The sequence below is a fragment of the Trichogramma pretiosum genome, unplaced genomic scaffold, assembly GCF_000599845.2.
Source record: "Trichogramma pretiosum strain Unisexual culture from Peru unplaced genomic scaffold, Tpre_2.0 scaffold34, whole genome shotgun sequence".
Classification (NCBI taxonomy): domain Eukaryota; kingdom Metazoa; phylum Arthropoda; class Insecta; order Hymenoptera; family Trichogrammatidae; genus Trichogramma; species Trichogramma pretiosum.
This window is the reverse complement of record NW_019641683.1, coordinates 386,066-402,927: the sequence shown is the minus strand read 5'-3', so window position 1 is coordinate 402,927 and position 16,862 is coordinate 386,066. Positions and strand designations below refer to the sequence as shown.

The following is a 16,862-nucleotide window of genomic DNA, read 5'->3' as shown; positions in this document are numbered from 1 at the left end:
GTTTGTTGCATTAAAAATTGTTGCATAAATTGAAATAAAAGCATTAAAAATAAAGTTTGGGGTTATAAATTAATTTTTTTCCCACTCTTAATTAAAATACGCAACTTTACCGCTAATTTTAGGCTCTCGTAGGAACAAATAGTATCACCAACTGGTGTAAATATGGGTTTTTTTAACAAAACTTATTACAATATAATCCTCCCACGTTTTGCTAAAAAAATCATAGTTGTACCAGTTGAAAAATATTCTATTTTTACATTAATTTATCCAGGATTGATTAATAATTTAAAATTTTTGTGTGATCAACTTCCGTAAAAATGCTAAGGATGAAATAATGGATTGTTGAACGCTCAGCTTGTGCCCACATAAATGAAGATTATCATGGGTTCTTATGTTTTTTGATTAACTAGCACGATTTTCAGCACGCTGCGCAAGCTTTCTTCTTATCACATTTAGCAATTTTTAATTATTTAAAATAGAAATATAAAATAAACGAAGTATATTTTATAAACTGTTAAATGTAAAAATACGGGTTGGGTCGGATTTTAGGCTCAGCGTCCCCACGAGGAAACCAATCAAAATTAGTTTTAAGTCGTCAATAGGTCCAATTTCTCAATTAAACCAAAGAAGATAGACACGTCTTCTTTGCTACAACACTTTTATTTGCGCGTCACTAAACGTCCTATAGCAAGCTACTGAACGATCAATCACAGCATTCATAAACTGCTCACGCTAAAAACCTCACCACTCTTATTGGCCTCGAGTCTGTGACATGTAGCGCCCATGGTGTCAGGCAAATGAACTGTGAGCGGTCAATGCTAGTGAGAGTTAATTCATAAAGATACAATGGAAACCACGAGTAGCTGCTTCTTTACAAATAAAAATGGATAGTAAAACTGAAGTGAAGAAAATAAAAAGTAAAAGGTGTTGTATGCGTGACTGCAAAAGTAAGAATGGCGTAACTCAAGTGACTTTTTATTATTTCCCTACAGATAATAAGCTATTTGCCTATAGAGTAACTCGCAGAAATGCTTGTTTTATCAATGTAATGTTGTATTATGAATGATTGTTTATGTATCTAATCTAATTAATATAAGAGCCATTGCGATTATAGATCGAATTGAACCCTCTTAGAGCCAACTTCATGTGAGTACAAGAAATATTTTAGTGTCATTTATATACGCCCTCTGTAGTTAATAATATCTTTCATATATTAAATTACATACTTATAAGAGTTCCATGCGCGCGTAGCGCGCACATAGATTTCTAGTCAGTTGTTTATGGTGGGTGCCTTCGTGACTTTGTATGTAAATACATGCAATCGTACACATTTCTAGACCTCCCCCAGTTCATGATACCGCCACCGCGCGCTTGGCGCTGCAGTCGAGACTCGAGGCCAATAGGCAGAGTTGTATAAAAAGATAGGTCACGTTTGTAAGTGACAGTCATTGTATGCTCTTAACGTAAGCTGACTGTCTTGAACGCAGGAGACTTTTTCGTGGCCTAGAAGTCTGTACAAGCCTGTTTACAGTATCCCATAGCATTGAGTCAGTACGCTTAAGTATCCCAAATTAAGCGTACTGACTCAATGCTACTATACTAATCGGTAGCTATTATATGCAAGACCGATAGCCAGAAAATTTTTTAATAAATGGCCTCAGCTATATGCACATATGCACATTGTGGGTTCCTCCAGTGTCTTTTGGTTTCTCCGGGATCTCCCTGGGGTCTAAAGGGCCCAAAAGAACCATAATTTTCTCGAGAAATCTAGGTTACTTTTACTATCTGGAGCATGAACGACTTAGAGAAACTAAAGATATGAAATTTGATTCAAATCATAAAAGATTTATAATCCACGAATAAATTTTATTTGTTAATTAAAATAAATTTAATTCAAAAATCAAATTCATTCGAGAATTGAAAAATGCCTAATACATCCCTAATTGTGCTTGTGCAGGATAAAGCGATGCCTCCTAACAAAATGATGCTAGTTGACAGAACAGAGCAGCATCATACCAGTTTAATTTTTATTCATTACTATACTATTTCAACGCGCTGTTCAGCAAAATAACACGACAGCACTAGGTTTGGCAAGATGCTATTCTAACGCACCGTATAATAAAAATAAGAAAAATCGAAACTCGCTAAAGATTAGACTCTTTCTAAATTTTGCTGGCGCAGATTTTTTCAGATTCTTGTAGAGGTGAATGAAAAGACGTAGACAGACCTCAAACTTATTCATTGAATACCGAATTTATTTAAGTAACGTATGATTAGAGACAAATTGAAATACAGCTCGTAACGAGCGACTAACAAGTTACAGAGTTGTGGCGTCCTCGTAGCCACGCGTGTAGGCCTAAGGAGAGCTCAGCACCAAGGGAGCGATTTGCTGTTATTTTTGGAACTTGAAGGGTCCACCGAAGCTCGAGCAATTGCGACGCTCCCTTCTCTTCATCACAGCTATAGGTGAGCTGGGTAGTCGTTCGATTAGTCACGCAGTCAGCGGTGCCGCTCGTCCGGCGAGAGGCCTAGCTGACGGCCAGTTCGGCGTGCGACCGAGTGCAAAACTCCAGACGCCACAGATTTGCTTTTTTCTAAAAATGCCAAGTAGGCAAAATAGTAAGTCATTCAGGTAATCCTAGCGTGTCTCAGGAATAAGTTTTATGCGAACATTATTCTTTAGAGGTACGACGTCAATTCATAGAAGTTAAAAGCGTGAACAGTTTAAATTATCTTCACAGATTGTAATCCATTGCGGAGTTATCATTGAAATTTGTTCATTATTCGGGGCGCCGAAATAGTATCTTGCTGAACCTAGTGTCAAAGAAGATATATGTTATGAATAGAAGTATTTTTCTATAGGAATTAATGGGATACACGTGCTCTATAAGGTTTTTCACACCTTGGCATGCAAGTATGTGTAGTACTTCTGCGTTATTCATTATAGATAGATAATTGCTGAGCGACCTCTTAATAATAATAATAACAATAATAAGGGTTAAAATTTTCAGGACATAATCGTTTTGCTTTCAAAAAGTAATAAAAAACGCCGCGATAGAAAATAATTTTTTTTAATTTTAGCTCAAATTGAAACTTCCATGTGCTCATACCGTCGCGTGTGGATCGAAGAAAGCTCATCTTTTATTTTTTTTTCCATCACCATGGGCTGAAAATTTTTCATATTTTGTCAATCAACTCGAAAAGCCTTTCGACGGCGATCGCGACCATGAGCCACGTTCCATCGTGGATGACCAGGAATCGTTTGCAGCGAAATGGACTTATCTCGTTAGGCGCGGTGTTATATTTAACGATAGGTGCTATTTTCAGCTTTTGTGACACTTGTACCTTAAAGTAGACATAACATATATTTGTTCTCCCCAAGAAAGGATGAAAACAAGAGGATCATGAAAGATTTTTAATTAAAGCAAATCAATGAATTCAATTTTTTTGTAACATTTATTTATTTGATTTATATTATGAAAATATACAACAATACAAAATACTATACAAATTCTTTATGACCGGTCCAAACTTTGACCTACATGCGCCAAACAAATACGATACATATCTTCGTTCTTCAGCTTCTTCAGAATCATATCGCAGCACTCGAGTGGCAACCGACGATGAATCAGCAGGTAGAACCACTCCACGGTGGAACTAAAAAATCGCCTCGACATCATCTCGCACAGATGAAGTATGCATGCCCGTCATGTGCTGGTCGGACAGAATCATCCAGAAATTAACGTTGCACGATAGTCTGTGGTAGTCCATGAAACTGAGTAATTTCGCTGCCTCTCTGGGTTGTAGCTGGATCAGATCGTGGAGCGACAGGTTCGGCCTCATCCACATTGTCGTCGCTTGTCGGACGAACGACTCGTTGCTGCACCAAGATTTGTCGACGTCGGTCGTTTTCTCGATCAATCCGTAATCGACGAAAAATTTCATGATCGCCCGGCGTCGGGGCGGTCGAATTCGTATCCTTGTCTCTCGAGTATTTCAACGGTGGCGAGAGCTCCGGACACCAGTAGCAATTTGTAATTATTATTGCGCGGATCGATTTCCGCCCCGAAGCAACTCAGCAAGTCGGTGGGAAAAACGAAGTGAGACAGATAGGCACCGTGCTTCAAGAGTACACTCACGGCCTTCGGATCGAAACTCGCAACGGCCCATTGAAGTGGAGTCCAGCCAGCATTGTCCCTCGCGTCGAATTGCAACTTATGATTTTGAAGCTGTGCAATCTTGATAAATTGATTCAGAAAGCCACCCTTGTTCAATACAGTTTTTTTGCAGATGCAGTGCAAAGGTGTCGATCCAGTAGCATCAGCCAAATTCGGATCGGCACCTCTCTGCAGCAACAGTTCCAACACGTCCGTGCCCAATTTCACGTATCGCTCAATGCCAAGTGAAGCGGCGTGTTGTTCAAGTCATCTCGCGCATCAAACTGTATGAGTCGATGCCTCTCGTCACTGAGCTCAAACAACATCCTCGCCAAGGTGTCCTCGCTGGTACTTCGACAAGCGACGTGAAGAGCCGTGGAGCCATCCACGTTGACTAAATGCGGACTCCCGCCACACCTTAGCAACAACTCTACCACAGGTCTATTGCCATTAGCTATAGCATAGTGTAGAGGAGTATTTCTCGTTTCTGGGACGAGCAAATTGGGATCAACACTTCCTTTCCCACGGTGAAAAGCAACCCATTAAACTGCCTGATGAAGTCAGTGCAGTCCAAGAGAAGACACTCCGGTTCAAGACCGTGGGAACATCTCACGGCCCCAATAATAAACAAATTAAATAATCAAAAATATAAGGCATCATTTTTATAATTACACGTTAATCTGCATTTAACTTATTATTACTGCATTTAATTTATAATTACATGTTATTGTGCATTGAATTCGAACTATTTTACCAAAACAGTGATTGTAATATTTATAGATAGCTTGAGCTGTCAAATTTAATATGTCTGCTTATGTGTGCGGCTAGCCCGCTCGCCTGAAACGCGGACGTAGCGGATTCAAATCCCCATTAGATCAAAAACTTTTTTTAATTTTATCTGTACCCAGCGATGGTGTCGCCGCCTGCCTCTTGGGTACAGAAGCTCATTTCACTCGTCCCATTAATTCCTATTGGGGATTAAACAATAGTCAGCGCCCTCTGTAAATTCAATGCAGTCGTCCCATAAGAACCTTAGAACCGCCTGTAAACTGTTTCAGCTTGATCACAGGCGGTCCTAAGGTTCTTATGGGACGGCCGCATTGAATTTACAGAGGGCGCTGACTATCGTTTAATCCCCAATAGAAAAATACTTCTATTCATAACATATATCTTCTGTGCTAGTGTTGAAGTGGCATCTTGCTGAACGGAGCGCCAAAATAGTGCCTTGCTTAACCTAGAGCTGAAGTAGCATTATTAGAATATAATTAAACTGGTACGATGCTGCTCTGTTCTGTAAAATAACGTCTTGCTGCTAAGAGGCATCAAAATTGGGAACTAAACTAAACTAAATTAAACTAAACTAAACTTAACTAAAAGTAAATTAACGTTTTACTTATCTGCGCCTCCAGTTCATATGGGAAAATTCATTTGGAGCATAGAGGCGCTGCGGTATCGTTTAGTTCCCAATAGTGTCGTGCCAGCATAACATGCTAGCGCTTGACTCATCAATGAACGTGCCATTTCTTGACTTTCCAATATCGGTCTTGGATCTTTATGAATTTATTACAAAAAAAAAATTATGCAAGTAAGAAAATGGCAATTTTAGTATTAGTCTTAGTACATCGAAACGCCTATTCTACCTTAATTATTGTTACTCAAAAAAGTTCAAGCCATGGTTTGTTGGTATGGATTTAACAAGTAAAGTCATTGTTTTCATTAGAAGAATTAGAAGTAATCATTCATTCATTCTTAAATAGGAGTCAATATTGAAAAAAACATTGTATTGGATAATGTATGTTATTGCAGTGTGATAGAAGACCCTATAAAACATATTGATTTAACAAATGTTATCGTCTAAAAATGAACATGTACTTGCTTACATTTCTGAATTTTCACTCACGCTAAATCTAACTTTTCATTTAAGTTCAAGTAGTAATCTAAAATTCTGTAAGATTCAATGATATTTAATTCAATTATATTTCGCTCTTATTACTATTAAGGTAAGTCTACAATTGTACTATGGCTATGTATATTTTCAACTGCCAATATAATAAGTTTACAGTGCCTGACTGATTGTGCCAACGCGCACCGACGCCGTTGATGTTCAAGCAATGCGCACCGCAAAAAGTGTTTGAGCTTGGTGCGGTCGAGTGTGCTTACGTCAGGACAAAACTTCTGCATTTCTCTCGTGTACTCTGTGTTATGTGAATGAAAAAATGTATGAGTTATCAACTCGACTGTGAGTGATGTTACCAATCTGCTTTGGGTGTTGATACTCACTTGAATACACTTGAATTCGTTAACAAGAGAATTCAACTTTCTAATGATCAACCAAATCGTCTTCATTACACATCGAGAAGTTGGAAAGTAAAAGTATATGACCAAGTTTTTAATCATGGAAACGAATTTAGAGGAAGCGTGCAGACTCTGTCTGACTACTGAAAAAAAGTGCTCTTCAATCTTTCAACTACCTGCTAGCGATGTTCCTTTCATTGTGAAGATTAAGGCCTGCTTATCCATCCAGGTAAATTAATAGCTTTATTTATTAAAGTTATAGAGATAGTGGGTCCCGCTTCGAACCCGCATCAATTTGAGGTTAACCGACAAGTACCTATGCTATTATACATGAATTTATATAAAAAGTTTAGTACTTATTTAATAGTCATTGGGTATTATAAAAAAGTGTCTTATAAAAATAATTGATATTTTAATCAATTTTTTTTCAAACTGTGTATTGCTTTTATTTTTAATTACAAATAGTGCTTGATAAAGTGAACATTAATCCTTGCAACAATAGAATCTGTTTTATTTTGTATTTTTCAATTTACATCTGAATATTTTAATGGGTGGTACATCAAAAATTTACTGCTGTTTTTTAAATTTAAAGTTGGAAGAAAAAGAAACATGAACATTAGTGTAGTTCCCAGATTATTTTTTACAACAATTTTATTTGTTTTTTTTTTAATCACCCAGTTGTAAATTATTCATTGTAGTACTTATTCTTGGTGAAATAAAAATTTTGAACTAATTTATTTTACTAAAGTATAGTATCAAAATTGTTGTGAGAAATATTGTGCAATCTTGCATTTAGTCTATCAAATTGTAAATAATTGATTATTTTTTTACCTTATTGTATATAGTTCAACTAGTACTAGTAGTCATAAATAATATTCAGGTTTCAGAAACTGACCCAATATCAACTTTCATTTGTGCATCATGCATAGAAAATGTAAATCATTGGTATTTTTACAAAGAATCATGTCTAAAGTCACAGAATCAGTTACAAGAATGGTTTAAAAAGAGAAATATTGTAAGTACAAAGAAACTTCTTATATTTTATACAGTTGAAATTATTGTAGATATTCATATCTTTTTCAGTCCAAAGCTAGTGCTGATTCAGATCCCTTGGAAAATAATGAAGTAGATGATGAAAATACAAACAAATTTGAAGGAGAAATTTCTAAAGATCATAATGATGAACCAACAATCAAGAGTAATGTACCAAATAATTGTCTACCTAATAATCCTGAAATTAAAAGTGAACCAATGGATTCTAGTGATGACTATTTTAATGATGATGAGTCAATCAATGATCAAGAACTTCTTGTTAATCCTTTATCTCCTGAAAAAAATAAAGCTGAAGCAATTGCTTCAAAAAAAGAAGGAGGAATTAAAAACTCACTTAAAAGGAGAATGCGTAAAAGAGGTCACACACATTTTAGGGGTATAAAAGTATTCAAAAAAAAATGTCCTCATTGTCATCTATACCTGAATTCTAAATATTCATATTATCAACACATCAACAATACTCATAGACAATTAAAAACAGGACCTGAACAACAATCTAAAGCAAATGAACTTTTGAAAAATGCAAAATCAGTATCATCTTCTATTCCTCAGAATGAAATAAATACGGAACAAATAAGTTATCAAAAATTGTTAAAAACTGATCCTCTCACTCATGACCAAAAAAAAATTATAAGTCAGTTAAAAACATTTTCATGTTACTCATGTGATTCAATTTTTGAAAATCGTAAAGACACTTTGACCCACATCAGAATTCATCATCCTGATCTCAAATTGTTTACTTGCATAGCTTGTCTTAGCGAATTTCCAGATAAAACGCAGTATAAATTACACTGTGCTGCATCATTTGAATGTGCTATGAAGATTGCTCTTGTCATACCAGAAGTGGGCACTGAAAAATATTTTACCTGCAATATGTGCTTATTATCTTTAGAAAATCGTAAATGTCTTCTCAATCATTTGAGTAAACATTCTGAAAAAAGTAGCAAACAGTTTTCCAGATCTACTCCACTACCTTCACTGATTTCAATTTCATCTCCAAGTAAAAATAAATGTGTATCAAAAGTTTATATTTCTTCCCAAGCTGGACCATACGTGGATGGAGATCCAAATCATAATCATGAATGCAATATGTGTGGGATGATTTATCGTTATAAACCAAACTTGATGAAACATAAGATAGTATGCCTTACTTTACCAGAAAATTTAAGATCTACATTTAAGTGCATTCATTGTTGCATGACTTTCCGTGTCTTTGACAAATTTAAATCTCATATATTTCGTTATCATAAAAAACATGAAATGATTTGCTATAATTGTCACGAATCATATACAGCTGATGTAGATTATCTAAATCACCATGAAATTCATCGTGTGCCTATAAAAAATGAAGAACAGGAACAAAATGATGTTACAAACATAAATTCATCAAATTCTTCAGGAAACTTTAACATAAAACCTTTCAAGTGTGCTCTATGCGGAGAAAGTTTTGATCAAAAAATTGAACTTACAGAACACCGAAATCTCCATCTTAAAGTTAAATTATATTCATGTGTACTTTGTGGCAACTCTTTTAACAACTCTAGTGCTCTAGAAACTCATATGAAAAATCATGGTATTATTGATGGAGAAACACACAATGCTATTCAGCAGCTGAATGAAAGTAATGCTGAGCACAAATCAATAATTTATGCTGGAAGTGGAAATAGCGGAAATAGGCTCAATCAATGTAATGAGTGTGGCAGATGCTTCTCTAATACAGCTAATCTCAACAGACACATAACAAATTTGCATGTATTGAAAAAAAAGCAGTGGGATTGTGATCATTGCAGAAGCAAGTTTTATTCAGCTGAAGATTATAATGATCATCTTAGATCAGAGCATGGTCAAAATACTACTGTTCAAATTGTTGAAAATACTGTAAGTTTACTGTACTGTTACTTATTCTTAAAAATTGAAATTAAAAACATGTAATATTTATTGTAATAATGTTTTAGGCGACCTCTGATCGGGTTTCTATTTTATCTTCTGGAACTGGTAAACCAAATATGAAGTGTCCTCATTGTGAAAGAATATTTGCTTATCAAGCTAATTTGGCTCAACATTGTCAAAAAATTCATAATGTGATAATTCACGATTTTCGGAGTCTTATTCATGTAGCACGATCGCCTCCTCCACCAATACAGCAGCCTCCTGTACGCTCTGTAACTGTTCGTCATTCAGCTCCAGCTAAACCAGTCAATTCCGGTTGGCCCTGCGATTTATGTGACAGAGTCTTCAAAGAAGAACAGTCTATGAAAACTCATCGAGGTTGGCATATGAGAGAAAATAGTCACCTTCCTATGATCAATCGCAATATTAATAAGCGATCATCCCTCGTTACTCTGCCGAGCTCAACAACTTTAACTCCCCTAAAAAGAGTGGGTTACACTACTGTGAGTGTATCTCCAGAACCTAGGCCAGCTAAGGCTCGAAAGTCGTTTATCAACAATCCTCAGCGTAAGCAATTAGATGTTATAGCTAGTTCTACATTATCAACAAAAGCTCCATCCGAAACTCAAGACACTTCCTTGTCTACTTCATCGGATATTCAATGTCAAGTTTGCAAAGAAAGCTTCCCAAACTTGGATGTCTTAAGCAGGCATCTGTGGGATGTTCATTGTTCTTTAAATAAACCTGACAAGACCTCAACTAGTGAGATGCAATGTCTATTATGTTCAAATAAATTTCCTGATAACGAATCCTTAAATGAACATATGCTTCAGCACACAACTGAACCTTCTCAAAATAGTAGTATTGCAGATGAACACTTGAAATCTGATAAGAGTAACTGCTTCCATTGTGACATATGTGGCAAGAATTATACAAATCGCAAAGTATTTTTCAGACATAAAAAAATGCACAAAGCGTTACCACCAAATGCCGCAAATTTTCAGTCATTGAATACTAAAAGACCTTACTGTCATCCATGTCAAAAAGCATTTTCAAATGATGCCTCTTTAAGAAGACACAAAATTTCAGCTTGTCATCATAATTATATTAAATCCCATATAGTAACACCTAAAAAATTGACGACTACTGCCATTGTTCACCAAACATCTCATGATTCTCAGATCCAACAGGTAAAAATACAAGATTTTATTTTTTTATTTGAAAATTATTATGCACTCTTTTTGATATTTTTAAAATATTTTTAATAAATTCATAAAATAATTTTTATTAGATAAAAACTGAACCAGACATGGACGAATATATGGAAGAAGATAATCCTACAAAGAAAAAGCAATATACATGTTTAACATGTAATGTTACTTTTCCTAACATGAGTATACTTTACCAGCACAAACAGCGCATGCATAAAGTTCCCGAGAAAGAGCAAGTCATTGGCGGAGTATCTTCACAGCAAGTCAAATCGCCAGCTAGACCATTATATGTTGCAGTTAAGAATCAAAAACAAAACGGTTTAGTTGATTGTAATCTTTGCGGTAAACAATTTCCTGGTATATCAAATTTGAAGCTTCATTATGCTCATAAGCACAAATCGGAAGGAAAAACGTTTGCTTGTACAAGCGCTGGTTGTAAGCAAAGCTTCACAAGCATCAGTTTACTAAAAGCGCATGAAACGATGCATTCAAGCATTATGTACAATTGTCGTCTCTGTGAAAGACATGTATTTTCAAGGAGCGCTATTATCAAGCATATGTTGATTGCTCATAAAGCTTTGTATAAATCAGGAGCTAACACAAATAGTCTGTGGTCAACTGTAGATCTCTCGGCGTACACTATCAAAAATTGTCAAGGTACTTTTTGCACTATTTGCAGAGTTAAGTATCCGAATCTCAGAGCATTAAAAATCCATTATTTGAAAATCCACGAGCAGAATAATTAGTGGTCATAAAGCAACTTGCCTAAATATTTTTATAACAGAAAATAATGATTAAGACTTTAAATGGAATTAGTTACATTTGAAAGTAAACTACTGTACTTTTTTTAAATAATGCGACTTTTTAAAGTGAATTATTATTTGTTGGTATCTGACAGTTCTTACTATTTGTTTATAGTAATCAGTGTTAAAATGTAAATTAATGACAGTGTAAAGTTTAGTACATTTTTTTAATAAATCACATAAGGTAATTAATAATCGTATTTTTGAAGCTGATATGTCTAGGTACTTTAATTTTTAAATAAACTTCATTTCAATAATTTAATGTTTACTATTATTTTTTTTAATGATCGATTTACTGAACGTGAAAATAAACGGTTAAGGTTCGCTCGATCAGTTTGCAAAATCCTTATCTTGAATATATATAATCTATGAAATATGAATGAAATGTTTTGTAAATCTAATACGAATCAATAAGAATTAAAAGCCGATGAACAGGGAATTTGTTGAGAAAATTTTAAGGTTTTAAAGTCATTTTGAAAGTTTTCCAATCATTCTTTCAAAAGTTATTGTAAATTCATTATTAGACTTTATCCTATTATCGATTCAATTGAATATTATGTAACTCTCATAATATTCTCTTCTTGAAACATCAATAACATTTTTTTCAGATAATTAAGTCACAACAATATAATTCAAAGTATTTATGATAAAAGTTTGATAAGCAGTCTTGAAGCTTCACAATATTTATAAGTTTGGTATTTTGGACATTTATTTTGAAATTAATTTTGATAACATCATAAAAGTAATGATTTTGTAATGAAACCATCTTTCCAATTTCTAACTTAATTTAAGCGATCTACAATATAATTTATAATTAAGAAAAATAAATGAAAAATATTTTGAAAAAGTTGAGCTAATTAATTTTACCAAAATTCAAGATTGAGTAATTTATTATAAAAGAGAATAGGACATGTAGGATTAAATTAAGAATTATAATTCAGAAAGAATATTACAGTGGTTGAATAATTGTACATTAATTTTAATGCTAATTTAAAAAATGTATGCACCTATATTTTATTTTAAGTTTACATTTGAATGAACAAGGAGACCACCCCAGGTGTGGGTGATTAATTCTTACCAAAATTTTTGATCATGAAGTCCAGTATGCTTAGTTTGATCCCATACGCCCTATAAGTTATTTTTATAAGAAGTTAACTGTAATTATAAACATTATATAAGGAATAAAGGATTAATTTAAGCTATCGCTTCTAATTCACTCATAAAGCCTTTGGCCCAGTATGATAACTAAAAACATGTTTCTATTAATCCTTGACATCAATCATATACTTATAAAAGCTTTATGGCATGATGCACAATCAATACAATTTCATTGATTGACATTGGAGCGGTACTCACCACAATATAATTACAATAGTGTATGAGTTCAGTTTACTCATTAGTCCTTATTGATAATTAATGTTTTTGTAACATTTTTCATCATTTCATGACTTCAGTACTTGAATAGTTGAAGAAAAGCTCAAGCAGTATTGCTAAAAAAAGAAAGATTTCTCGAAATAAATCATTACATGTTCTGAAAAGTTTTGTGAGTATAAATGCGCTTTTCAAACATTTTTCATCATTCTTTTCATCAATTAAAAAAATTTATTGTTTTCATGTCCATTATTGTTCTGGGTGATGAGGACAATTTCCAAATGTTTAAGTAAAACCTTTCAAGTTGATTCTTGTAGTGAATGCGCATTTCAATATTTCGATTAATTTAAGCTGTTCAAATGAATTACTTATAGAGTAGTCCAGTCTAATTAGACCATACAGGATGTGTTAGTCTTGATGAGGACAACAAGTACTCTTAACTGCGTAACTTTTTGAGTTGCCGTCAGGGTTGGGGGACGGTGTCAGAAGAGTGGTAAAATCACATTTTCGCATCCGTAGCTTTTCCATGGGAAGCAATCGAAAAAAATCAAATAAAAGTTGTAGCGCTTGACTATGCGTTTAATTTGAGCCCAACCACGATTGATTTTGTTAATTAATGACCGAGAAAAATGCGAAAACCCCTCTAAAATGGCTATTTTTTCGATTGCATTTATTATCAACAATTTCAGTTCAATCGGCACTTTAAATACATCAAAACGTAAGTCTTTTAACGAAAAAACAATGAGCTTTTATAAGTTAAGATCGGACATATAGTTTCCGAGAAACAGTCATTTGTTTATTAAAACTCTCCCTCGAACCACTATGTCTAAATAATTGTATAATTAATCAGCATATTTACGATTCATTTTTACACACAGTTTTTTATATTGGTAAGGTTTGGATAATAAAACACTATTTACGATGAACTGCATAGATTTATTAGGCCAAATTTTTTAATCTTATACTATACATACATCATTTTTATAATTATCTATAAATATCATTTACATTTTTTCTCATTGCTATTTTGCGAAGAAGTTAAGAAACAAAAATAGGAAGGAAAATTTCATGTAGATGTGTCAGATGGGCAGGTATCTAATTTAACATGGATCAATTTTTTAATTATAAGCGAGTAACTTCTTTTTTGACCTTTGTCATCATTATTGTCGTGACGCCTGAAATATGTATTGAAAATAACGATTATTTTTTCAATGAAATAAAAAACAACTAGTTGTTTAGGTATTATAGTGTGGATTATTTAGGAATTTTTCAATTTTATTCAGTTTCTTCGCTCTTCACTGTGAAATTTGAATAGTCTATTCGCACAACTACTCCAAAATATACATTCAACATCAATTATTTATAGATCATAAACATGAAAAGTAGCCCTCATAAAAATAGTCTTAGTTGTATAGTTCATTTTATAGTTATTATTTTTCCATTTATAAATTTATGTATTTCTTTATAGTCGCACCTAGCAAAAACATCTCGTTCAATTTATTAAAATGATCAATAATCCATTCAATGTAGATCTTTTTAAAGTTGAAAAAAATATTTTTAGCTTTTTGAGATAAAATTATAAGTCATTCTTTTAATTCCATTTTAAAGGTTTTTCGATCAAATTTTCTAAATGTCAATGTTTTCGAAAACATCATTAAAAAGGGGAAAAATATTTTTCAATCTGTTGATTGCTTTTATAAAGTATTTTATATTTTTTCAGTCTATACAAATTCATTTTCATCCTCATATTTTTTTACTAAATTGTATCATCAATTTTGTTCAATTCTAATTGAATGATATACAAATAATCATGATAAATGAAATTATAAATTTCATCGATTAACTTTTGAGAAGTTTTAAATATAATATTCTATATCCTAATGGACGCATTCTGATTCAATGATGTTGGACTGAAACTATTGAAACCTATATTCGATACAGATAACAGAAAAATTTTGTACAAGAAAGAATAAGTACAGAAATAATTTACATACTTTGCGCTGTAAATATAAATTATAATAATTGGCAAAACTTTTTAATCTAAAAAATGTACTGTACATCATACGTTTTAATTTCAGGAATTTCATTTCAAATAAGTAATTTAAATATATGCAATATACATTTAATCCATGTAATATAACTTTTATTGAGATTCATACATTAATATACTATTATTGGGTTTGTAAAATTTCTCGTTTCTTATACGTTAACAATATTTTAATAGTCTGAAAAACATTTGTTGTATAGAACACCGTGTAATAATATCATTATAAATTAATATAAATACTATAAATTTCGCATTTATGATACACATTCATTGTAATCGAATACTTTGTATTTTTGATATGCTATGATAATAATTATTAGTTTGTATATTAACCGATTCTCGTAGTTAAGTTTAGAATATTGAGTTTACCATCCTTAATATAGTGAGTGGAAAATATTTAAGAATTCTAACTTTCATCTAAAAGTCTAGTTTTTTCTTGGACAAATGTAATAAATAATATTCAGTTCTTAAATAATTACTCTTAGCGCCGTTTTTTCCTTATAGCAAATTAAGTTTAGAGATTTCACACTTACATTACACTAAAATCGAATTTGTGGGCTAGTTATTATTTTAATGAACTAACAAATGCTAGTATTTTAGCACACGTAATGATTGTTTATTATTTTTAATCTCGCACTCAATGGCTTCTTGCTCCAATCACCGACTTCCAGTTCCATCACATTTTCATTCAGCACAGGGTAACGCTGGGCAAAGTATTTAAAATGATGATGACGATGAGAGTTGCAAGATTGTTATTTATTGTAGCTCGTGCAAGCTGCCAACAAGAGCTAAAAGCCAGCGATATTGAAGAAAATAAAGTATATGCGAATAAAGAAAAAACATTGAAATAATCAATTGTACTTCTTACGACTCAATTCGATTTTTTTATTAGCCACATAAATAACTATTAAGGTCGATTAAGGGTTAATGTATACACCTTCTTTTATTGAATTTTTGAGTAGAATTTTTCCTCCCGTTTTCATAGCCTTTTTCGAAACTTCAAAATTTTGATTTTTCACTGAGATACAGCTGTTTCCGTGAGCCTTTTTCTTATAATTTAAGTGTTAAATTTTTTCTTATTTTGCGTTTTCTGGCAAATTATGTTTTTGGTCACTTGTCTTTACTTTCAGTCTAGTGGTCCTATAGAGCTTTAGCGCCAGGGTCGCGTACACTTCTTCAGAACATCAATGCTCACAAACACAAGCACTTTAGGAGTGATAAAACTGATAGGTCCCTCTCAAACAGTACTTTTATTATTTAAATTTCGGCAAATAACGTAAAATTGAACAAATTTATGCTGAATTGTTTGTGTAGAGCAATATGTGAGTTCAATCACTGCTAAAGTGCTTACAGCTGTGAGCATTGATGTTCCAAAGAAGTGTAAAGCTAAAGTGGTGCTAAAGCTCAGTCGGTACCTTCTGAAAATTACGACAGGTGACCGAAAACACCATTCGCTCAAAAACACAAAAAACAGAACATTTTTAAATTGTAAAGCATACGAAAAAAGCTCGTGAAAACAGCTGTATCTCGATGTAAATTCGAAATTACGGAGTTTAGAAAAATGCAATGAAAACGGAAGGAAAAACGCAGCTTGAAAAGGCAATAAAAGAAGTTTTGGTTTAAGGTGCATGTATGCTCTTAATTAAATTTTTAAATTAAAATTATTTAATAAAACTTAAATAATATTGCAATACGCGAAAATAGAATTATAAAAAGAAAATTCATCCTTTCGTAAAATTTTTTCTTTTTGAATATTAATCATAACCCAATTTTGATTAACTTCCATATTTTGGTTTAACGAAAAAAAATTAGCATCAAAAACATCAGGAAGAAAGTGACAAGAAGTTAATACCATTTTTAAAAGCAAATACTGTCCTTTCTATAACATAAAAGGGGAAAAGGCCAATAGTGGAAATAAATATTTGTCATGGAAAGGAAGAACCGAATAACTCCACATTTTTGAAAGTCGAGTTTATCACTTGAATCGACAATATTTAATCTCCTTTAATGTAAAAGTATCAGAATAGCCAGGAAT

At 32.9% G+C, this 16,862-nt stretch overlaps 1 protein-coding gene across 1 annotated transcript; it reads left to right on the top strand.

The window, feature by feature from the left end:
* Nucleotides 1-6,288: 6,288 nt before the first annotated feature.
* Nucleotides 6,289-11,671, top strand: LOC106651003 (zinc finger protein 62 homolog). The gene is made up of 5 exons (XM_014369330.2): nt 6,289-6,681; nt 7,333-7,467; nt 7,536-9,383; nt 9,461-10,585; nt 10,687-11,671. The coding sequence occupies exons 1-5, from the start codon at nt 6,535-6,537 to the stop codon at nt 11,350-11,352; spliced, it is 3,921 nt and encodes a 1,306-aa protein (XP_014224816.1). The 5' UTR covers nt 6,289-6,534; the 3' UTR covers nt 11,353-11,671.
* The last annotated feature ends 5,191 nt before the right edge of the window (nt 11,672-16,862 follow it).

What these genes read in the sequence shown, in the direction of transcription:
- LOC106651003 (XM_014369330.2), top strand. Translation starts at nt 6,535, where the DNA reads ATGACCAAGTTTTTAATCATGGAAACGAATTTAGAGGAAGCGTGCAGA. An exon ending in GGTTTAAAAAGAGAAATATT is followed by an intron (nt 7,468 to 7,535) that starts GTAAGTACAAAG and finishes TATCTTTTTCAG; the next exon opens with TCCAAAGCTAGTGCTGATTC. An exon ending in ATGATTCTCAGATCCAACAG is followed by an intron (nt 10,586 to 10,686) that starts GTAAAAATACAA and finishes AATTTTTATTAG; the next exon opens with ATAAAAACTGAACCAGACAT.